Source organism: Anomalospiza imberbis, chromosome 21 (assembly GCF_031753505.1).
Source record: "Anomalospiza imberbis isolate Cuckoo-Finch-1a 21T00152 chromosome 21, ASM3175350v1, whole genome shotgun sequence".
Classification (NCBI taxonomy): Eukaryota; Metazoa; Chordata; class Aves; order Passeriformes; family Viduidae; genus Anomalospiza; species Anomalospiza imberbis.
In genome coordinates, this window is record NC_089701.1 from 934,442 (window position 1) to 958,124 (window position 23,683).

At 46.3% G+C, this 23,683-nt stretch overlaps 1 protein-coding gene and 1 long non-coding RNA gene across 4 annotated transcripts in view; one reads left to right on the top strand and one right to left on the bottom strand.

Annotated features, from left to right (window-relative positions):
- Nucleotides 1-23,683, top strand: part of NR6A1 (nuclear receptor subfamily 6 group A member 1) — a 75,528-nt gene that overhangs the window by 7,427 nt on the left and 44,418 nt on the right. For 2 of the 3 annotated variants that reach the window (XM_068210900.1, XM_068210899.1), the window contains exon 2: nucleotides 4,861-4,920. The exons of the other annotated variant lie outside the window; for it this stretch is intronic. In XM_068210900.1, coding sequence (XP_068067001.1) covers nucleotides 4,861-4,920 — 60 coding nt within the window. The remainder of the gene's footprint in view (nucleotides 1-4,860; nucleotides 4,921-23,683) is intronic. 3 annotated transcript variants of the gene reach the window in all.
- On the bottom strand, nucleotides 315-15,680 carry LOC137486030 (uncharacterized). Its single transcript, XR_011005552.1, has 2 exons — nucleotides 4,059-15,680; nucleotides 315-1,145 (listed from the first exon to the last, which is right to left on the bottom strand). It is a non-coding gene; the product is annotated as an uncharacterized lncRNA (long non-coding RNA).

The window sequence follows — 23,683 nt, forward strand, 5'->3', positions numbered from 1 at the left end:
TCTTGCTCTTACCACGAGCTGGCTCTGGGGGCATTTCCTCCACAGCCCCCCATTTTTCAGGAGCAGAGCCTGCTGAACCTCTCAGGGAAGCAGCAGCTTTCCAGGAGAGCACTGTGCTCTGTCCCAGAAACCACAGAGGCTTCTGGAAACCCAGCCCATAAGGTATGTGGTAATGCTGATACCACAGCAACACGCATCTCCTTTCTGCTTTGATTGTTGTGCCCCAGGAGGCACGTCAGGAATCCTGTGACTTTTGATGGCATCAATAAATCAGATAGCATGCTGACAGAATTTTACTGGAATGTAAACAGGCATTTAAAATAACAATGTTTGTAGAGAGTGTATTGAGGAATACAGTGCAGGTACATGGAAGATGCAGCTCTGTGTAGGTTTCCTTTCAGCTTTGTTGGTGAGCAGGAACTGGGATTGTGTTCCATGTAAATGAAAATAAGTAAAAATATTTATCATGAGATGACCTTATTTCCCACTCCTCTCTGCAAACAATGTGTGTTTTCAGCACTGAAGTGAGACAAGCTCTACCCAATGTAGGGGAAAGGGGAGGAATGTCTCTGTATAGTAAAATTTAGCTGATAAGGGATAATGAATCACCTTCAGCTCAGCTCTGCTGAGTAGTAGCTGCTCTGGGGAACTGCAGGCTGGTCAGGCTTGTCTCAGCCCCTCAGTGGGAAGGGTATGGAGCAAATCCTCCCAAAAGGCATTTCCAGGCACTTGAAGGACAGGAAGGTAATTGGGAACATTCGCTGTGGGTTTACCAAGGGGAGAGATCGTGCCTGACAAACCTCGCTCCTTCTGTGATGAAATGACTGGATCCGTGGGTGAGGAGGGTAATTTTGTCATTAACCTTCGCATTAGGCAAGGCTTCTGATGCAGTCTCCCATGCCATCCTAGCAGGCAGTTTGGGTGAAAACCTGGGCTGTTTTGTTCAAAGGATGCCAGTCGAGTTCAAGCACTAACTGGTGACCATTATGCTGTGACTGTCCTTGGGAGTCAGTGCTGGGGCCAACACTACTGAGCAATTTCATCAGCCATCTGGATGGTGGGATGGACAAACTCCTCAGGCTTGCAGATGACACCAGGTTGATACTCTGGAGGGCACAGCTGCTGTTCAGAAGGACCTCAGTAAGCTGAAGGAAAAGTTTGATGGAAACTTCAAAGTTAAACAGACACAACCATCAAGTCCTGCGCCTGGATAACCCCGTGGAATGCTGCAGGCTGGGGAGCAGCTCAGCAGAGAGCCCTGGGGTCCTGGAGAACCCCACAGCCGAGTCAGGCTGGGCCTGTGGCAGCTGATGGCCATGAGGCCAACAGAAGCCCTTGGTGCCTTGTGTGGGACACGGCAGAGTCACCTCTGGAGCATCCTGTCCCACACACATCTCCTGCCTGCAGCCCCACAAGCAGCACTGGGCTGTGCCACACGGATCCACGTGTGTGATTGATCCTGGCCAGGGGGGACATGGTGGCACTCCCTGAGTCAGCCCCTTCTGCTCCTTCCCACCTCGGGAATCCCGGAGTGCTCAGGGCACCCTGTGTTACCTGCTCTGTGTTACCTGCTCTGTGTTACCTGCTCTGTGTCACCTGCTGAGCGCCTCCATACTGGGGAGGGGACACCACAACCCATCCTCAAAATCCAGTGCTGTGTCACAGGTTCAGGCTAAGTTCATTTCTAGGAGTAGCCCATATACCCCTTCAATTAGCATGAACAGGAACAAGGGCAGGCAAAGGTCAAGAGAAGTTCAAAATGGCATCATCTTTTTTGCTGGTATTCCCAAATGTTCCTGATCCTCCATGCTGGCATTGCCAGTGTGTTTATCAGACTGTTGGAAAAGCCAAAGAACAAGGCCTGGCTTGATACAAGGGAAGTTAGAAATCGAGGGGTTGAGAATAGGTAGCATTGTTGCTTAAAACAGGAGAAATAATTGATTTATGTTATGGTGGCAAATTAGGCTGTAAAGTGAAAAACTCTTAAAAAGAAACCCTGTGGTTTCAATGGAGCTTTTTGCTCTGATTCCTACTCAGCAAATAGGGGTACCCCAATAAAGGTCATCAGCTCCATGAGCTGAATTATTAATTCCTTTCATACCACTCAGGGCTTGTAAACAGTATATAATACAGGAAAACAATTGCCACTGTTCACTGAGTGGGCAGAGGAGAGGTCAGGAGGTAAATACTTGTATTGGCAGCAGCAGCTCTTTGTAGCTGAGCAGACTTCTGTCGTTTTCTTCTTTTAGAGCAAACCACTTTCCAATATCTTAGTCTGGCTGTTAGTCTGTATCTCTTCTCCCTCAGATGAATTGTTTTTAGGAATTTAATGGATTATGTATGATTATAAAGATAAAAAGGGCTGGAGGGAAGGGTGGGGGATTATGGGTAAGAGAGCAAACCAGCAATACCATATTTCATAACCAGCTGTGTTTTTACACAGAGAGAAATTTTTAAATCCATCTATTCAAGGCCAGGTGTAGAATAAGCTGTTGTGCTTCTACGTACTTAGAAAAAAAAATCTAAGTGTGATTTTGAGATTAATATGTTATAAATACCATCTGCCAGTAGTAGCACAAGACCAGAAATGTTGATGTATTGCTGCTCTTGGATGCCACAGCTGTGCCATGTTCCTGCACGGGGCAGGGCATTGAGGGAATTCTGACCTCAAACTTGAGCAGCTGTGTGGTGGTGAGCATGATGTCTGTGCTGGTGAACATATCACAAATAGTCAGTAAAACACATCATTCCAAGCATGAATTGAAATTTCCAAGCATGGCTGGGAAATAGTTACACTTTGCTGTTTGCAGCCTGTAACGTGGCATTACATCTAAAATTTCAGGACTTGGAGAATTCGCGCTGCCTCTCTCAAAACACTTCCCACTCAGAAACCTCTCTTCAGAAGGCACGAGCATTGTTTAGTTGCTCTTTGAATGATACTTGATGAACTATTCCAGATGTTGGCAGGTGTAGCTTACTGCCCTAAGTGACTTTGCTCTCGCAGCAGCTTCTCGAGTGCCTGCCCTGTGCCATCTGGCCGGGGCCGGGCAGTGACCTCTGTGTGCCAGAGCAGCAGGTAACCTCGCAGTGACCATCTGCTGGGCTGCTCCCTCAGCCCTCCTGAAAAACAGCTTCTGCTCAGTGCTCACTCTGCACCACTCTCCAAAGAGAGTAACTTCAACCTGCACTTACTGCTTGGCTTAATTTGGATGTATGTGAAAGCATATGTAGCTTTCAATAGGCAAAAGTACGAAACTCTTTCCAGGAACCTGAAATGGCTGTACTACATATGAAATGTTTTTTTTCATTTACAAAACACGTATAGTCTATGGCTTGCTAGTTCCTAAATTAGGGAGACTATAGTATTAAGGTGGAAAATAGGAAGATGCAAAGTAATTTTTCTTCTCTGAGCACATCAGAGACCTGTGCAGTGTAATGCAGAGCATGTTGGGAGGTCTGCAGCCAGCATGTCACATGCAGCTTTCTGAGCACTGATGCAAGAGCCAAGCAAGATGATAAATTAATGTGTAGATGTTCTGGGCAGTAAATACCTTGGCAATTCAGTGGGGAGTAGGACAGGAACAAGCCAGGGCATTGCTGAATAAATCTGTAATTGTGTTTGTTGCTGTTCTCAGCTATGGCTGGTGTTTAACATGATGACTGCTGCTGCTGCTGCCTTGAGTAGCTACACCGAGGAGGCTCGGGGTGGTATCGAAGTATGGCAGCAGGATTTAGTCAGTGTGGTGCAGTGTCTGCTCTCACGTTCTGTAAAGATGGTCTGCTGAAGTGTTTACTTTTGTTTGTGGTTTGCCTAATTAGAGCAGAACTTTGCACTTCCAGTGTAAACAGTGGTCCTCAGGGAACTGCCTGCTGCCGGAGAAATGGGAATTGCAAGAATGTGAAAGGCAGGATTTGGGCTGGCAGCAAAGCCTGGCTGTGGGCTGGAGTTGTGCTTCTGGGGCTGTGTTCTGTGGTTAGGAATGCAAACTTGTAGTCTGCATTTATTGGGTCTTGGAGCTAAACAAGAGTTACACAATATATAATTCTGTGAGACCTACCAGCATCAAAATCACGGCGATGGAGACTGAGCTGCTTGACTTGGGTGTTGGTGGTGATGTTCTGAGAGGGGCTGTGGTCTTTTGGGAGAGATCAAGCCCAAAGAATGCATCTTGGCTTTACCTAATCCTGGGTTAAAACTGGCCCTGTTAGTGCAAGATGGTTTTCTCCTGATTTGAATCCTGGAAAGGTGGATCCTTTCCAAAACACAGAGGGCAATCTGGCATTTGTTTTTGATCATGTTCTGACTTTGAGGGTTTTCATTGGCAGACACAGGCAGGAGGTTCTGTTTCTTCTTTCAGCTGCTAGAAAATAAAGCTTTGGAGTGTCTTGTGCTTAAAGACACTTGTTTCTGATGCTGCTCCAGATCAAATTCCAGCAGCTTGCCAACCTTTGGAAGAGGATCTCTCTTCTGATCAGGAATCTTTTGAAGGTTCACTGGCCACAGATGGGAGATCATGATGTCCTTTCATTCCACAGTAATGCTCTGCATACAGTTTAAACCTGATGTAATTTAGACTTTCTTTGTGCTGGAAGTTGCTTTGAATTGATATTCTCAGACCATCACAAGTTATAAATTACTAATATGACTGCTGAGAAAAGTAAATCTAGAGATAATGTGTATGACAGAAATACCTTGGAAGGGGGAAGCTGATGCTGTTAAAATTACCTGCGCCTCAAAGCAGCTTCCTTGGGTGACTGAAGACATGCGTATTCCATTTCAGTGTAAATGCCAAGTTTTCAAAGTAAAACCTTCTCAGTAACATGCACATCACATCTTTCTCATTTTCACTTTCCCATTAGCTACAGATGTGGAGCAGATGAGTTCCTCCTCTCCTGTCCTCCCTGTGAACTCCGTGGGCAGTAAGTACCCTTTTCTTGCCGTGTGTGACAAGGTAGAATTTCTCATTCTGAGATAATCCAGAGATGTGAATTGATACTCCATGGTAGAGACTTGGAGAAGTTTTACAGCTGATATTTGTTCATGGAAGTGGGGATTCCCATAGCTGAGAGCTGCTGAGGTATTTCTCACTAAAGTAACACAGACCAGGTCTGTGCATCACTATTTACACCAGCAGAATGCGGGCTGTGTCAGACCTGTTGTCACCAGAGGTATCTCAGTGAAGGAGATGCCTGCATGAGTGATAGAAACCCCTGAGGTGATGTAAATTATGTTGGCACGGGAGTATTTTTCTGTAGTGTGTCATTATTACACTTGAAAATCTATAGCCTGAAATTTCTCATGAAACTGAGAGCAGTTGGTGAAATCCTCCTCAATTTCAGGGTAATTCTGGGCCTGTAACTTTTTGACGCTTTGAAAACCTGAGCTGCTGGACACCTAAAAAAGTAGGAATTCAGAATTCCTTCTTAACACTCCATCTAGTGGCATTTGCTTTGTGGAGGGACCAGTCGATGGGAATCCACTAGATGGCAACAGGCCCTTGTCAGACTGGTGGGACTGGGAAACCGTGTCCTTAACAGGGCTGAGAACCCCTCATTGAGAGCAACTTTTTCATCTCATTGTTTGGGAACTCAGTGGATTTTTCAAATGTGGCAGACTTTTATCTGGCAGCTCATTTCAAAGGAACGCTCAGATGTTCACAACTGCTAAAAGCCTCCTCCCAGAGCCAGGACATGGTCCTTTCCATGTGCCTTTGTGCTGGTGGACTTGCACTTACTTTTATTGGAGGACTGTGGTTCCTGTGTGATGGGAGTGAAAATCTGGTTCCTTCCTTTATAGTCAGAACAGCCCTGTGGAGTGCATGCACGGTAGGCTCCCAGTTGTGAACATGTGTGCAGTTATTTGCCTGTTGATTAATAAAACACATCTTTGTTGGTATCTAGCTAGGTTTTCATGCAGTTTATCACTTTTATATGAAAACAGGTCATTTCACATGCATATGTAGAATAATTTGTCATGTAGAGACATGTATAGTTCATGATGACATACTGGCTAATACTCTGCTGGACCTTTGTGGCCTGATATAGCTCATGTTTACTCTTGTGCATTGACAGGTATTAAAACATAACTAAATTTTCCACAGTATTCTCCCAGCAGAATGTATCTGCAGAAAAAGGGCAGGGCTGTCCAACATGAACTGACTGACCCTCTTTCCCCCCTTAAATAACTGTATGTTATTGCCAGTGTGCATTTGTGTAGCTGCAGCTTTCATGTCTGTTATCTTTTGCTAACCTGAAAAATGCTTGTCTGTTCCCTATGAAGATATTTATATAAACTTTTGATAAACTAAATAAACCGAGCTCCTCGAGTTCTTTTGATGTCTCCCTGTCTCTCCATCACCCGGTCAGCGCTGGTGGCCACTCTGGTCAGTCACCACAATGACCCAGCCCTCACTGGCCTCCAGTGTGGATGGATGAGCCCTGGCAGTTCCTGCTGGCAGGTCCCAAACTTCCCCAGCCCCAGCTGTCCCATGGCTGTAGTGGCAGCACTGAGTGTGTTGGTGCTCAGTGTCACCCTGATGTGCCCTGGGGCAGGTGGATCTGCGGGGTGGTGCCTCTGGGAGGCAGCAAACAGTTGCTGACACAAACATCTGAAGCTTCCCAAGCATGGATTTAAAAACATTCTGAACATGCCTGTCTTTCCTTAGTTTTTTTCCCTTGCGGTCTCCTTACCAAAATTAAAGCAAAAAAAAATCTGGAGGATTTTTTAAGTAGGAACCCAAATTTTAAGCTTATTTGTGCATACAGAGCATTTGAGAGGTGTGGAATGTGTGCTCAAGCCTTTGGCTTGTTGTGCACTGGCAAACTGGGGTAATGGCCCCTTTACTGTAATTTTCCCTGTTTATCTGAAATGTCTTATTCAGAGTAAGTGCAGAGAATTATTTTCACATGTCCTCACAGTAAAGATGAACACCTCTGTCAGGACTTCTGTATTTTCTACTTTCATGCAGGTATACATGAGGAAAACCAGTTGGCTGAAATGTCTGTTTAAAATAACAAAAAAGTGCTTTCTTGTACATCATGTAAGATGTCTCTGGAAAAAATCCAAATTGTGCACTCTCACTTCCGAATGAGTCTGCCAAGCATGCTGAAAATTTTGAGATTTCAAAGGCAGAATGTCAAACTGCATCAAAAATGAGTCATTTGTCCTGTTTTCATAATGTTAAAACAATTTGGCAGGCATGCTTTTGGGCTGTTCACTGTTACACTGCTGTGGTAAACTCCCTGTACCAAGCCACCGCACTTACCCGGGCTGTGGGTGACTGAACAGGGCTCTTTGCTGTCAGAGAGAGGAGAGATTTTCCCTGAAATTCCACTTTTGCAAAGTTCAGTCTGTTTAGTGTGTAGCTGTTGAACTTGGTGGAGCTGTTCCTGTGTGAAATTGAAGAAGTTAAAGTCTTTGAACAGAGCAAGCAGATATATTTTGAATATTCACCAAACTGGAGTTTAGCAGTCCTTGTTGAGTTGTTCTGACTTGAGCTGTACAGAGGGACACGGTTCCTGTGGGATAGCAGCACAGCATGTCTGAACAGGCTCCTTCAGGATAATCCTGTGAGCAACTGGAGGAGCAAACAAGGCATAAGAGAAGTGCTTGGACCCTTTCCTGCCCAGGGAATTGACTGACACCACTGCTGAGCAGAGGGAGATCCACCATCCCTGCCCTGAGTGCCGTGGGGGGCACCACAGGAGCCTCCTTCCTTTGCTGCCCCGCACTGCCCAGAGACAGGGGCACTTCTGGAACAGGTATGTCATGCCAGTCATGTAGAAATACCTGGAGGGCAGCTCGAGAGGCTGCTCTTCTGTCTGCAGTGCCAGTTTGTCTGTCATGCAGAGATGTGTCTGCTCCTCCCTGCACAGCCACAGAGCAGGAAGGTGCCTGCCTGCCCCAGGCAGTCAGCTCCAGCTCCTCGCCTTTCCAGTATTACTGAGGCTGGCCCTGCCCACCACAGCCCTGAAGAATGTTCTCTGCTGTACCTTAAACCACTATTTTCTGCTTTGCTTCCTCCCATTCTCGCCCCTGTCAATCCAAAGCCCCACAGTTCAGTCTCTTTTCATCTCTCACTGGTCACTTTGTGGGACCAGAGCTGTTCCATAGCTTGGCTCACTCAGGAGGAAGTTGAATTTCCTATCACCTGGTAATTTAATTTCCTATAACCTGGTAAAGCTGTAGGTTTATGCTTTACTGATAGATTTACCAATTGGGTGTCACTTTCATTATTATTAAAACTGAACGAGTTCCTCAAATGCTCAGCTCCTTTAAAAATCCCTGTGCATTTCTTAATTAGCACTCAGATTTGCTCATGAAGGAGCTGGATGATGTGTCCTGAACTTCTCTGGTGGGACAACGGCACAGCCTTACACAGTTTCGGGAGGCAGCCCTTGGATAGGACATTTCTTTGGCAAAGGTGTCACTTTTCCTGCCGGACAGGCCACCCTGGCCATCTGAGCGGGTGGTCCTTGGCTGGCTGGTCCGCAGTTTGCATTCATTGATCAGTGAGTTGATAGAAATGAAAACCCACCGACAGCAATGAATGTTGATTGCAGCCATTAGATGCTGAAGATGCCACGCCACGGTGATGGTGCTGTCACTCCAGAGCGGCCCAAGACAAAATTCCCTGGCACATGCTTTGGGTCTTTCCTTACTTCATGGATTCTACAGTCCCTGTACAGGCAGAAGAAGTGCCCGCACCCTTGTGAAGGCACCCGCTGCCAGAGCCTGCCGTCCTGCTCAGCCAGCTGGGCTGGAGAAGGTTCCACGTGGCTACCACTGACGTGCCCGAGCCCTTGGTTGCTGTGCCTTGGAAAGCAAGGCTGCTTCCCTGCCTGCCTGGCGGCGGGGCGACAGCCTGAGCCGCGGGAGCAGCTGGACCTGGCCGCGAGGGAGCCGCTCCTCGCCCGGTGAGCAGCTGCTGCAGGTTCCTGGGAGCAAATGAACCCACATTCCAGAGCTTTTTCCAGCGAAGCTCAAGTTGCCAGCCCAAATGGAAAGGTTTCCCTCCTGATCTGGCCTATATTCTGCTATTTTGAATATATACCATGCTCAGATTTGTTTCCAAGTGTCCCATATGGTGCGGATACGTTCCTGCTTTTGTGCTGCCCATACACAATCTTCCATTGATCTCTTATACGCTGTTCTGCAGAAGTGCTGCACTAGTATAAAGCTTTAATTATTTTTTTTAAGAGAAATCAAGCATTTCTTATACACCAATTCACTTTTAGAGAAAGTAGAACTGGAAAAACTCAACCTCTGTAGCTCTTAATATAATCTGTAAATCATGACCTGCTAATGGCAACCACATGTGAAATCTCTGAAGGTTCAGGCTTTCCATTTAACAGAGGGTTTGTGATAAACCTCAAGGTACAGTCAACGGTCGATGGTTTTTTCTAGTTCTCAAACTCACCGACAGCGTTGAATGTTCACTGAAGCTATCCAAAGATGGCCGTACACATGCACTGCACAGATTTTCCATGCATATGTTTTCCATAGACTGGCAGTGGAAACACTGCTGAGGACTGCACATTCTTTATTGTAAAGCCTTAAACTGCAAAGTATTTTAATTACGGAATGGAACCTTGAGGACTAATGAATTGCAGAAGTGTAACACTCTGGTTATGGATGCTGAGTTCACTTAGTATTTCTTAAACCAGCTTTGAATATTTCAGAACAGCAGTTGTGGAAAAAGCCTTTCCTCTTGTGGATATGCATGTTCTCAATAGGAGCACTAAGGATGTTTAAAATTATTCAGATTTCTTTATAAAGTTCACTTGAAAAAAAACTGAGAGTGGGGGCTCACCCACAGTGCTAAAACGACACAAGTGAGAGAAGGGGATCTGCTTGGTGGGTACATAATGTCTGTGTTTCCACAGCTCCTGTTCCTGCTCTTCTTTCTCCTAAAAAGAGGAAAAGGGGGTTTAGTCTCTTTAAATCTCTATATTGCATCTAATTATCTTCACCTTTTCCACCTGGCTTGCATGGTTCCAGAGGGATGACTTATTTGCAGTTTGTTTGTTAAAAAGTAAATCTGCTGCTGTATCTGAAGTAACTTTGCTGTGAGTGCAGTGGAGCTTACAGAGTCAGTGGGGATAATTTACTGCTTAAATGCTGGAAACTTGCTTTAAATTCAGAGTATTTTCTCTTGTTGTAGGGATCTAACAGCTTCTGTCTGAATATCCTCAGCTGATACATGTAATTTAACAGTAAGTGTATTGTCTAATAAAGTACTTGAAGCAATATTGCTCCAGGAATACAGTTTGTAGCCTGCACTTAAACTGATTGATTTTAATGGTATCATTAAACATCAGCTGATACTGAAAATCAAAAGAATTCTCCAAAAATCAGTCTCACCTTTTTCTTGCCATCATTTGGAGTAGGAGCTGGTGGAAAGAACAAAGACAATTTGAATTAATCACAAGCAGTACTCAGCCTGGAGCGTTAAGCCTCAGAAATGTCCCAGTGTGAAGGGTGACTACATGTGGTAGGTGTAACATAAATCAAGGAAACTCAGTTCAAGTCAAGCATGAAATTTTGGTTTCAACAAACCAAAACTGTGTGTTTATATTTAAATGACATTGTGAGAAAGGCTTTTTTCTCAATTTACTACTTCTTCCTCCTTTATCCCTCCAATGACCTTCGAGGTAGGAACTTTCATCTTCTTGTTCCACGATTTCAGAGCCTGAATTTCTTCTCTAAGTTAAACTGTACATGTTATTTCTATATCCTGGCTGCACACTCCTTCCCCTTTGCAAAGTTCAAAGCTCTCTTTTTGGACAGACTCTGAAATGATAAAATGGTTCTCTGGAAATGGTAATGGGCAGTATGTGCAAGGTACACTCCAAAAGTTATGGTCTGCACTGAACCTTCAACATGCCTTCCTTTCTCTCAGACTTCTTTCACCTAGGAAGCACTGAAACTAGACCTGACAGATGCCACCTCTGTTGGAATTCCTTAATTATTACTTTTTTGTTGTGAAAAAAAGCATGAAGTGGGCCCTCCCCAGATGGTGACAGGGGTCCCTGAGACCCAACTCTGTTCTCTGCATGAACACCTTGGAAAGTGGGATCCCTGTAAGGCCACCAGTCAGGAGGCAGTGCCTGCTGAACAAGACCTTTTCTATGAATTGAAGTATTGAACATTCCGAGCACATGGGGGTTTCTTTCAAATGTCAGTGGAGAATGGGTTTCTGTATGAAGAAAAAGCTTTCCTCAAAATTTGCATACAAACCCTGAAACACAGTGGTGAACCTGGTTGTAAGAGGTAACTGTTCAGGACTGAGTTAATTTGGTGCATGTTTCTTGTGCTCTTTGTATTTACGGTGCCTGAACAATTCTTACACCCTAATCCAATCATTCTACTAGCTCCTCACAATAAGGCTTTTATTTAGCAGGGCAGCAATCCCAACAGCACCGCCCTAAAGTATCACTAAATAAATTTTACATATGCATCTGGTAGTAAAACAGCTTCCCTTTTCCTCCCACCCCCTGTGCTGTAGCTGTGACTCTCAGGAGGGAGGTGTGTGACCCCAGTGAAGGAAACTGGGGCCAGGATTGTCCTCAGCACGTGACAGAGTTCCTGCCTGCCCGGAGCATCCACAGAAATGCCATGTGCAAGCACATTTGATTTGTCCTGGAACAAGCTTTAATTGTATTATAAAAATGTGTTTTCTTTGTCGAGGTAAATGACTTCAGCAGGGTAAGCATGCAAATACCCCTTGGGGAGACAAGAGCATGGAACTGCTGCCAGTAATTTTAGTTATTGCTGTTTCACTGAAATTTGGGTGAGTGTTTAACCAGCAGTACATGGCCAAACACTTCAGATTCAGTAGTCGTCTACAGTGAGCACTGGAGGTTATTTTTAACTGTCCAAAAATTCATTGGGACAATTACTTGACAAGTCTGGGGGCTACATAAAATTGGGGGACAAAGTCACCAATCTGTTCCTTTTGCCCTTTTAGAACACAGTGCTGTGATGATCATTCTAGAGAAAAGAGATGCAGAGCTCTTCTGGGACCTGGGGGAAAAGCTGTTAGTACCAGTTTCAAGTGATTTAGGGAGGACTTCTCAAGTTCTTTTGACCTCACACTAAGTTGACAAGCTTGCTTGTGGATGCACCATACCCTAGACTTTTGTAAGGTGTTTGACTTAATACTGAATGACAATTTAAACTGGTATGATACAAATTTGCTGTGGCAAATGTTAAAAGGATTAACAAATGACAAACGGGGAGGTCTAAATGCAATTCCAAGTGGGAACTTGATCCAGTTGGCACAGCCTTAGAACGACTTGGCCACATCCTAAAGCATCCCTTTAGGCTTGGGGGAAACGTAGTATCCCATATTAGCAGGTTTGGGGTTTTTAGACAAGGAGTGACATAGATTTGGATCTCTAGATAAATCAAGTGTAAGTGAATGCTTTGGCACAGCTGAATGCAAAGTTCCATGTTTGGGAACAAGGAATACAGACCATGTGTGAGGATAAAGGGCTGGGCCCATGAAGCAGTACTTCCACGGAGATAATTAACTGCACGTGTGTGCACAATCTGACTCCTACTACTGTGCAAACAATGAAATATTGAACAGCAGCACAGGCTGGTGCATCTGCATTTGGTTCTCCTGAAACTGCTGAAAGGATGGATGCTTTAGCCAGTTCTGGCACAGGCTGCCCTGAAGACATCAGTGAGCTGAGCAGGTTTCTGAAAGTTTCCAGTGGAGAGCAATTAAAGACTGTCACCAGGAAAATAATGTTCTGAGGTAAACCAGTGAAGGTTCAGGAGTTCTGTCCTGTCTCTTAATACCTGCACAACTGAGCCAGTTAGAGCACAGCAACCCTGCCCTGGGTTTGGGAATGGGTCTGGCTTCACAGCAGGGAAGCAGAACCTTGGCAGTGGGTGTTAGCAGGGAAAAATGGTTTGAGTCTTCAGAAACTCAAGGCACCAACTTGTCTTTCAAGAGCATATGAAAGAGTAGAAAGCTTTTTTGACCTTTTGGGATGTGAATTTGCAAGAAAATTAGACACTCATGCTTGAAAAATGCTAGGCTAAGACTCAGCAAGTGATTTCAACTGAAAAGTAAAGTAAAATTATTTTGGTTATGATTTTTCCCCAAATATTTTAAAATAAGGCATTTATGAATGAGCTACTATGAATGTTCTTCCAATCTGACATCCCAGCTTGAGTAACACTGTGGTTTTTTAGGTGCTTCACCAAACTCTTTCTGAGCTATCGAAACGGTGAGATAGATGTATTTTTGAAGTGAAACTTGTTTTATAACGTTTCTAGAACAAACACATAAGCTCTCAGAATCAAACTCTCTATCTCCTGTGACCTCCTAAAGGAAACAGTTGTCAAAGCTGCTTGCTGGGGGGGCTGGAAGACACAACCATGGGCAGGGGCTTCCTTGCTGACCTACTTAGAGAGGAGTGATTGCCTGGATTAGAGCCCAGCTCGCTGTCCTGTCTGCAGAGTTGATCTGTGCAAGGTGAAGGGATCAGCACGTGATGTCTCCAGCCCTGCCTGCCCCCACACCACATTTCCCAAGGACTGGGCGCAGTCCCACGCAGGCAGGCTGGGGAGGGGATCAGGAGCTTCTTCAGCACTCTAAGAGCTTCCCAGCACCCCAAGGGTGGTGGCAGGGATGTTGTGAGCAGACAAGAGGGATGGGTTTGGAGGGAGCTCCATTTATGAACTGTTTATACCTGGACTGGAAAAAATGACCTCAGCCCAGGATGTCTCAGTAATGGTGTCGTCATCTCATTTCACAGAACTTCAGAAATTGTCTGTGTTGGGAAAGAGCTACTTTGGATGTCTGGGACCACTACTGAATTGCAGCTGTTGGCTGTAATCAATAAAGAGTTCTGACTCTTAAAATAAAATCAAACCAGTGGCTAATGGATGTTTGGAGAACGATACAAGGAGGAGAAGCTTGCATATTTCCTGCTAATCATCTCCTGTCTTCCAGACATTTTTCAACACACACACAGACTTCTGGAGACAGACTTCTGTGCGTTCAGTCACCAGGAATGCATTTTTCTTTTCATGAATTTGCACAGCTTCCCTGTGAACTTTTATCTCCCGTCTTTTAAGATAACATTTGTTGCCATGAAGATGGTTGGCTGTGTTAGATCCATCCCTTTTAATGGAGAGGAATCTCAGGTGTCCTCCTGATGGATTCCTGCAGTTGCACTACAGCCGGGCACATCTAACGCTGGGTAAGCAGCTTTGTGAGATATAAATAGTGTTGTCTTTCTGCTGTATTAAACATGCTCACAGGTCTTCATCACTGAGGACTGCGCTGCTCCAGACCCAGGATGTGTTACATTTATTGTGGCGGTGAATTTAGGATAAGTGCTTCTTCAGAAGGTCCTGTGCTGACTGCTCTTCTTGGCTGGCAGCTTTGTGTCTGTGAAGATCAAAAGATTTCTCATTAGCTGTGAATTCAGGCATAGTTCCTGTGTCTGTTTGGGGAAGAAGAGAGGTGATCCTGACTGCAGATGATTCTGTTACCGAGATTGTTTTCCGCCTTTTAGCTTTTTAGAAATTGCTGGCAGCATCATCAGACTGACAGTTCTCACAAAAATTAGTTGCCGTGTTGCAGAGAATTGCCTTGTTGTGCTGAGGTTGGAAGGAGCTGGACTTGCTGGTCTTTGCCAGGGCAGGGAGGGCAGGAAGCACCACTGGTTCTCCTGCTGGTCCCACGAGTCCAGCTGAGGTTTCCTTGCCATTGTTTCTGGATGGATAACGAAGCTGGATAATGCCAGAGGATCCTGGGTTTGGAGTGAAGGTCTCCTTGGCTTTGGTGGGGCAGTGCGTTGGGTGGGCTCACCCCAGCAGGACGCCTGACCCTGGATGTGTTTCACAGCAATCGCTTTACTTTTCCCATGTGAGACACTGAAACATGCCCAGAACCTGCACTTGTAATGGGCAAACATGGGGAAAATATGGTTCAAAGTAACTGAGAGAGAAATCTGAGGTCTGTTTTGTTGAGATGGATTCCTGTGACTTCAGACCAGGGATATGACCCGCATGGAACTGCTGCCATGTGTCCCTGTTCACACACTGATCATACACAACACTATAAAAATACAGAGTTTTAAAAAATATGCTAATTGGGACTTCTACATTTGATTCCCTGTTTGGAATATTAGCAATTCCATATGGATAAAGCTTAGGTTATCTGCTTGGGAAGCAGTATGGATGGAGAGGGATCAAATGGAGGATTTGCTTTTCATAATCACAATGTCTCCTTGTGATTCGTTGATAACTGTCCCTTTGAAGATAATTAGTTCCTGGTTTTCATCTTTATAATCCAGAAGTTCTCATCTGATAGACTTCAAGATTTGAAGTTCTTCTCAAAAGAAATACCTGTAAAATCTCACTTTTTTGGCTCAGTTTTGGTGGTGTGGCGCCTCCGGGTCAGTTTTATGCTGCCACCTTGTAAGACTCCATTTCATGATACACTCACTGCAATGAAGATTTTACTTACAGTAACTGTATATAACTGAAGCAAAGAAAATGACATTATGATGACATTGTAATGAGCAGGAAAATGAATCCTTACGTGGCTTTCTCCTCATCCTTCTCGCAAAGGTTATGAGATTTCTTATCTCTTGCCAACATCTGGCTTAGCTGGAAGTGTGTTATTCTTTCCATGAGGAGTGTCCTCCTTGAGCTGAGCAGGTGCCACACAGAAATGCCCTGAACTCCCTGAACCTCGGCAAGGTCCTGCTCCCATCTTCTGGCCATGGTCATTCCCAGCCAGCTCCCGCGGGTACCACAAGGCCTGGATGGATGTGCTCCGGGCAGACAGGGAAACATCACATCCTAAGCACGGTCCCATCCACACCATGCAAGGATTTCCACTGTGTTTCCTTGCTCCTTTTTTCCATTCTCACACCAAATTCATTCCGCCGTGTTTACACGTGGTCTGAATGTGCAGTGTTGGCTTCAGAGCTTCAGCTGTGTTTCTGTGAGACTTTCCTCCCACTGTGTGTGGCTCAGGCAAAGCAGCACATCTTGAACTGCTCCTTCAGGTGTTAACGTTTAAAATAGAAGTGTCTTCAAAGACTTGTAGAACTACTAACTGTGATTTGGGGGTAAAAAAAGAGGCAGTCTCTTCTATCTGGTTACCAGGCAAATATTCCGTTGGAAGAAAGACTTCCTCCCCCGTCTCTTATATATTTAATTTCTTTGCTTTTGCGTGCTTTTAAATATTGGATGGATGTGGATATGACCCCCAGGTGGGCAGGACTCGGCCATTCTTCTCTGAATTATACATTTAGCCTATTTAAATGCAGCCATCTCATGAAACAAAAAGGAGAAAATGTACTTATGTTCATTTAGAAGAATGATCTTTGGATAACGTCACCAAATATTGCAGGGTTTTATCTTGCCTATAAAATAAATTGGTCCCAGTGTGCTGTGAGATGCACATAAAAGTTTGAATATGAAAGTAGTATAAAATTCAGATGAGTTGGTGGAACTGGCTTTAGGATTTTGAAAAAATGGGAACAGATTTCCTAAGATCGATGTATGAGGGAGGGAGGGATGTATTTGAGAGATTTTCATTTGTGAATCTCAACCTATTGGCATATTTTCTTTTCTGGTGCCCTTTCTCCTGATGCCTGAGAGTGAGACCTTTTGTCCTGGGGTGTGATGAGAGCACAAGTGTTCCAGATGTGCTCTGTACCCCAGCACGATAAAGCCACAGAGACTGATGATGACAGTAATGCTCAAATTTGGTTGGTGGTCTTTGGATTGTGAGTTCTACAATCACTTCAAGATTTTTATAGTTTTTCTTTTACCCTGAACTCATTGGTGTTTAGAAAATGGTTTCTAATATTTTTAGATACACCTTCTTGTCTTCCCTCTTGCCTGTACTTACACCACCAACGGCGGGGTTTGCATGGTCTCTGTTCTAGTAATTGATTTCTACCGGAACAATTAAGAGCTGTGAGAGGAGAGGAAATTTGGCTAAAATGTTCCAAATGTAAATCTGCTTTTATGTGGTTTCAGAATGACGACCCAGCAAGCATAGGTGGATGTACTGTGAAGTGTCAGGATTCAGACAAGCCCCATCCTTCTCCTCAGTAAACAGGCAGGGTTGGGGGTTGGGAGGGACGTCTGGATCTGGGCAGTCCACACCAACTCTCCTCCCAGGGCACCACAAAGCACACACAGGTACAAACAAAACAGCCTCACTCAGATATTTCAGTACTTCCTTCTTTTCCAAAGTAGACTGCAGAAATATTGTATCTACACACTGGTTACTGAAGGCAAAAAAATGAATTAAATAGGGCAAACAAAGCTGGAGCTAAGCTATTATGTATTTCAGACTACTTAGTATTTGGCATGTGGACCAAATGCTTTAGATTATAAGGCATAAGCCTTTCAGAACCTTAAGTTATTTTAAAATTAAATGGATGACAGGCACAGGTCTGCTGCATGGATTTGATTTTCTTTGTGTCTTAGCAGAAGTAGTAAGCAATGTCTCTAAGTATCTAATAAAGCTATTTTCTGCTATTACAGAAAGGTTTGCTGTGAGAAACAGAACTGAGAAAGGATCACATTTTCAATAAAACAAATTGAACAGATTCTCAGAAATCTAGGTCACAGTAACAGATGACCTATACATGGTCCTAGTTTTTGATGCAACTGTCTAATCTGCTCTGAGAGTACTAGCCAGACATCATTCCTAATTGACCTTGATATTCAGTGAACAGAAAGAAAGCTAAAGCCACATGATATTTAAATCTTTAGCAGAAAATAATATATGGCAAACTTGAATGTATTCTGTTTTGTAACTAGGACCTTTTTAATGTGAACCTTGTCTGCAAACGTGTTGATCGTCTGAACAGTCTGAATTTGAGGCTCTACCTAAAGAGATAAATCTGAGTAGGAAGAGCCATTCATCACAGGCAGTTGCAGGGGAGGGTTTTCTGTCCGTGGCATAACCACCCTGTACCGTGGCTGCCCTGCTGGGCTCCCCCAGCCTCCCCCAGCGAGGAGCAGCGTTCTCAGAGAGGTGAGAGCTCTCTCCTTGCCTGCACTGGGGGGCTCAGCTCCAGCATGAGCCCCCGGGGTACCCAGCCCTGGTTATGTAAATGGAGCTGCTGCCACTCCAGGGCACTGGTGTGCGTGCAGCTGGAAATGTAAGTAAATATGGGAGACTGGGAATTGCAGTGCGTGGTGAAACCCTGACCACTTCTGCTCATAGACCAGATGAATCCTTTTTGTTCATGACACCGGACTCAGGATGTAGCACTATTTACAGAGGCACTGTGGACTTGCACATGGGAACAGAAGGATGGATATGTGCTCTAATGCTCAAGTAACGTGGGCTCAAAGCTTGGAAAAAGCGAAGTAGGAAAGCCTCGAATACTCATATGACAAGGTATTTTCCAAGAGAACTATAAAGTGATTTGGTTACCAAATTGAGAATCTGTACATGCATTGATAGAATGTTGGGGATTGATGCTTTGCTGGACTCACTGCGTTCCAATGTGCCTGCCCTGGCTCAGCAGTGCCTGTGCCACCGCTGGGCTCACCCTGCCTGGGCTGGAGCCACCCCAGAGCACACAGCCCCTGTCCCCTGCGTGTTGGGGCAGCTCTGAGCTGAGGGCAGTGCCCGTGAGGAGACACGTTAATGCTCCACGTGCTGCCTGTGCCCACCCAGCCCTTGCAGCTGGGCATCCCATCGCACGCAGCCTGGCCTTTCCGAGGGAAACACGGGTTAACCGCAGGGCTGAGCAGCGTGGCGCGGCAAACCCAAATTGTGCGGGATCCCAAAGCTGAATCCCCATTCCCAGGCTTCCTGCAATATTCACTCCCACACAATTAACTGCTAATGCAGGAGGGTTCCTGGGTTTGAGATGCAGCTCTCAGAAATGTGCAGTTTTACCAGGTCATTGCTGGCTGTGGGGCTCATTTCTTTGTGTTATGGTACAGGGCAGCTGCAGATGGTTTGAGCTGCTCTCAGGCAGAACAGGGAGGGCAGGAATGACTGAAGTCTGTTTGAAAAGGTGATGTCATCCGTCTGTATGTCCGTGGTGCTTCTTAGGGAAACACATGCTTCCACGTTATCCTTTTATCAAAACAGCCAATTGTTATCTTTTGAGTTCTTAACATTTGAAACTGTTGAGTACTATTAATCAACACTGTGGGTCTGAAACGATTACAGCATCTGCTGGCTATTATTAAGATAAAATGAAATTCTTAGGATTCCACATTTTTTGTTAAATTGCCAAGTGTATTGTGAGATCTCAGCATACCTGACACATTTTTATTGGCAACCAACCCTGTAATGCAATACCATCTATTAATGGCTGGATTATGCACGCACTGGTCTTCTGCATCTGCTGCAACTTCCAAGGCTGTTAGTGGTTGTGACAGTGCTTCAGGCTTTATAAGCTTTCCCTTGCAATAGTTGTAACTGGAGTTCTGAGAACTGACTTTGGAATTATCTGTTATTTCTATGTGCAGTTTAAATAAACCCTGACCACATGAGAAGAGCCGTCAGCATCCTTTTCTTGTGTGCCTGATGGGATTACTGCCATGTCCAGGCTGAGTCTGTGGATGTTGTTGGGGGCGGGTTATGCCCAGACATTCCCCTTACGGCTGTTTCGATTAAGCTGAAGTGCTTTTTGCCTACCTATAATGGTCTGGTTTCCATTCAGAACTATGTGCTTAACAGGTACTCAAAATCTTACGATCCAACTGCAAGGACTGAATTTAACTTTTCAGCACATTTTTTTTTTAGACAGTACTTTCAAGGGGTAGGTTTTAACATTAGCATCTGGATGAATATTAAGTATTAGCAGTCTTACAGGTAAGAGAAAAGGCTGCTGCATTTTAAGAATACCATGGAATTTTATGTGAAAGTGTGTTGTAGATAGAGCCATCAATATCTTTAACATTTATTAAAAATAATAATGCTTTTGTTCAAAGGCCTATTTTAGGTAGGTCCCTCTGGGTTTGTCAGTACCAGCAAGAAAAAAAAATCAAATTTGGTGATAAGAATTGGGCTAGATTACAATCAAGCTAAGTTCTACTGAGAAGTAATACACCCAAGCCATTGTACTCCATGAGGAAGAGAATTCAAGGAAGTTATATAATTACTTAGACAAAACTAACTCCTGTGAAAAGTATTTACACTCACATTTATATTTTTAATGTTCTGAAACAGCAGCTGAAAATTCTATGAGCTGGCCCCTCACATGTACGAGTGCTTGTTAGTCGTACAAGAAGCACCTTTTTTAGAAGTGTGTTCTTTTAGTCATCCAGCCTTTTTTTTGCCCTTCTTTGCTCAAAGGACCAGTGGAAGCAAGTCCATCATCTGCCTCATGGGCTGGTGCAGAGCCTTAGCGCTGCTCTTCCCAGGTGTCTCCCTGGAAGATGGACCTTCCTTACTTTAACTCTTCCCCTTTTCCTGAGCTCACCAGGATTGTGTTGGTAAAAACACGGCAGCAAACAGCCCAACGTCTGTTTCTGTATTTCAGGACGCACTGTATGGCTGCAGCTCATAAACACACACACACACTTCCCAACTGCAATACACAACTCTCACTTTCATTGTTTTTCCTGGGTGAAGAAGAGCCAAGTCATCTCACTCGCAGTGAGGCTCACACCTAGAGACACCCTCACGCGGTGTGCCTGGCAGAATTTTAACTGTCTAAAAGCCCGCTGGACCGGGTATTTCATCTGGCTCTAAGGTGGTAGGGGAGGTAAGATTTATGGAAAAACACAAGAAGAGTGAAGGACCAGCCCCAAGCCTCCCGCTCTTTGGGCGAGGACTGCCCCGAGCCCCAGCGCGCGGCCGCGGCGCCGCGCACAGCGAGGGGCTGGCTTCTCAGCTAATAAAACCCGCTGGTTGGTTTTCTAATCTCGATAATTTCTGCTCATTGGCTCCAATCAGCAGATTAAAGCTCAGTCTCCGAGCAGTTCTCATTTTAACTCCAGACTGGGGGAAAAGTAGGGGAAATGGGAGGTACCAGACACTGAGCGGTTTGGTTTTTCTTATTTATTTTTGTGTTTGCCAAGTTGACACAACTGAACAATGTTCTTCTCCACAGCTGGTACTGGAGCTGCATGGAGTAAATTTACTGGACCTTTTAAGATGAAAAAAGCTGCCCAGCTATGTCCCCTTACAGCCACTGCTAAACCAAGTCCATTAGAACACCACCCCATCTCAGGCTGGACATCAGCTGCCTCGGTAACAAATCTCTGCTTTTATAAACACTTTGAGGGGTTTTTGTTCTCAAATTCTAATTCTCCCCCACACCCCCCCCAAATTAAAATCTCCAGCCAGATCATGCTTCTGCCTTCCAGACCCAGGGCAGCTGAAAAGTAACCATATGGACTTCATGATTTTATGTACTGCGACAATAAAGCTTTTATGACATTCTAGGTGGTTAAAAATGGCAGTCAGGAGCTCTTAAACATGGCACAGGCATGTTGCTGTTCTGAACCGACAGACCTGCCAACAGTGCATCAAAAGCTGTAATTTCCTGTGCAGTGAAGCCCCTATCTCTGCTGCCTCCAGCTTTGTGTCCCAGGGCTTGTGCCTGTGTGCTAACAAATCTCTATTGTCCAGCGGGGCGAATAGTGGCTGGGACCAAAGAATTGCTGTCTGGTTTCTATTCAAATCCAGGTAGTCAGAGATATGAATGGAGTTTCTCGAACAGCCATGTGAATAACCTCTGCTCTGCGTGGAGCTGCAGGCGCTGCGCTGGCTGCTCCGCGCCGCGGCGAGCACGCCGCCTGGAAATACACTTTTGATGCTCCTTGTGGCTTTTAATACGTATTAACTTTTAAAATATGCTATCTCGCATTCCTGGACAAAACAAGGAGGGTAAATCGTCCCCTTTTCAACTTGCTAACCTTGTGGAAGAATTCTACTTAGAGCTTTCATAATGGGTTATTTTTGCTGAGGAAATGATAGAAAAAGTTTATGAAAATTATTTTCTAAGACAATACCAGATTTTTTAGTGTATGTGGAACATCTTCTATAATGCACAGAAGCCCAAGCACCACTGCAGAGGATTTTGGGGGAAAATAAGTTAAATTTCTTTTAGATATCGTATACACAGCCCATTGCAATTGTCACAGTAAATCACTGCAGATGGTTTGGGGGAGCATTTACATTAAATTCCTTTTAGATATTGTATTGAGTTCATTGCAATCGGCACAGCTAATCGCTGTCGACAGTATGGAGCAAATATGTTAAATTTCTTTTAGAGCAAGTTACGATAAAAATTCCGCGTGTGATGAAGCAAGAATTGGTGGAATACTGCACATCGGGGCTCATTTTATTGCAGTTTTTGTATTTTTAATGATTTTGTTAATTAACATGAGGCTTATGGAATCGAGCCCTGCACGGCCACAGAACCAAACCGCCGAGACCGGGGCTGTCTCACCCCTCTCCGACCGCAACTGTCGCTAATCCGTCGCCGGTCGCGATACGGTCCGCGGGCGGGGCGGCCGAGCGCTCGCCCCCGCAGGTGCCACCGGAGCCAGACAAAAGCGGGGACCGGGGGCATCCTCTCCCTCCTCGCCGTCCCCGCCCGGGTCTCGGCGGTGCCGGGCGCTGCCGCCGCGGGGCGGGGACGGCGTGTCTGGGGCTGCCCCCCTCCTTTGTGTCCCCGTCTGGCTCAGTTCCTCCCCGCCAGCCCTCGGGCGACACGCGTGTCTGGTTACCGACCCGGACCCGCGAGCAACTTCCAGCGCTGCGGAATCGCTCGAGTTTCTCCTTCTTCTTCGGGGGAGGAGGGAATAAAGCGGGGAGCGGGGGGGGGGGGGGGTGTAAGGGGGAGCTGCTGCCTGTTCCCCCCTCCCCCGGTACCGGCGGGGAGCGGCTGCTCCAGCTGCGTTACATTAACGGGTATATGTATACACATATATGAAAAAAAAAAAAAAAAAAAAAAAGCGCTTCTGTTGGAGAACAAAGGAGCACGTGCAGAAATGAGACTGGAAAAATGAAATATAAATAATAGAAAAAATAAACCAGCCGGCGGCAGGTCGGGGCGCAGCGCGACCCCCGCCCCCCCGGCGGCTCCCCCCGGCCCGCCGGGACTCGGATTAACGCCTTACCTGGCGGGGCGCTCCCGGCTTCGGCTCCGCGCTGGGCTCGCTCATCCCCAAAGTCGGCGGCGGTGCGGCCGGCCCGGCGGCCCCCGCCGCTGCCCGGCGGCCCCGGCGCGGGCGGGGCCGGGAGCGGCGGCCGGACCCGCCGAGCCCCCGCGGCCGCCGCCGCCCGCGCCCCCGCCCCGCTATATAGCGCCCGCTGACGGGCGGCCGCGCGCGCCGTCACGTGCGCGCCGCCGCCGCGCCCATTGGCTGCGGCCGCGCGGGGCCGGCTCGCGATTGGGCCGCGCCCGCGCCCCGGCGGGTCCGGCCCGCCCCGGCGGCGGCCGCGGGGCCGCGGTTGTTTGGGTGCCGGGCGGGCCCGGCCCGCACCTGCCCCGCGGCCCCGCCGCGGCCTGCCCCCCCCTCCCCACCCCCCCACCGGCCGCACCGCACCGCACCGCACCGGGCCCGCCGCCGCCTCCGCCGCGGGGCTGTCACCCGGTCCCGGCGGGCGCTGGCCGGGCCTGGTCCGCCGGCCCCCGAGCCGCCGCCCGGGTTATCCCCGGGCGTTCTGGGCCACTGGGAAACTGGGTCACGGCGCGGGCAGAGCCG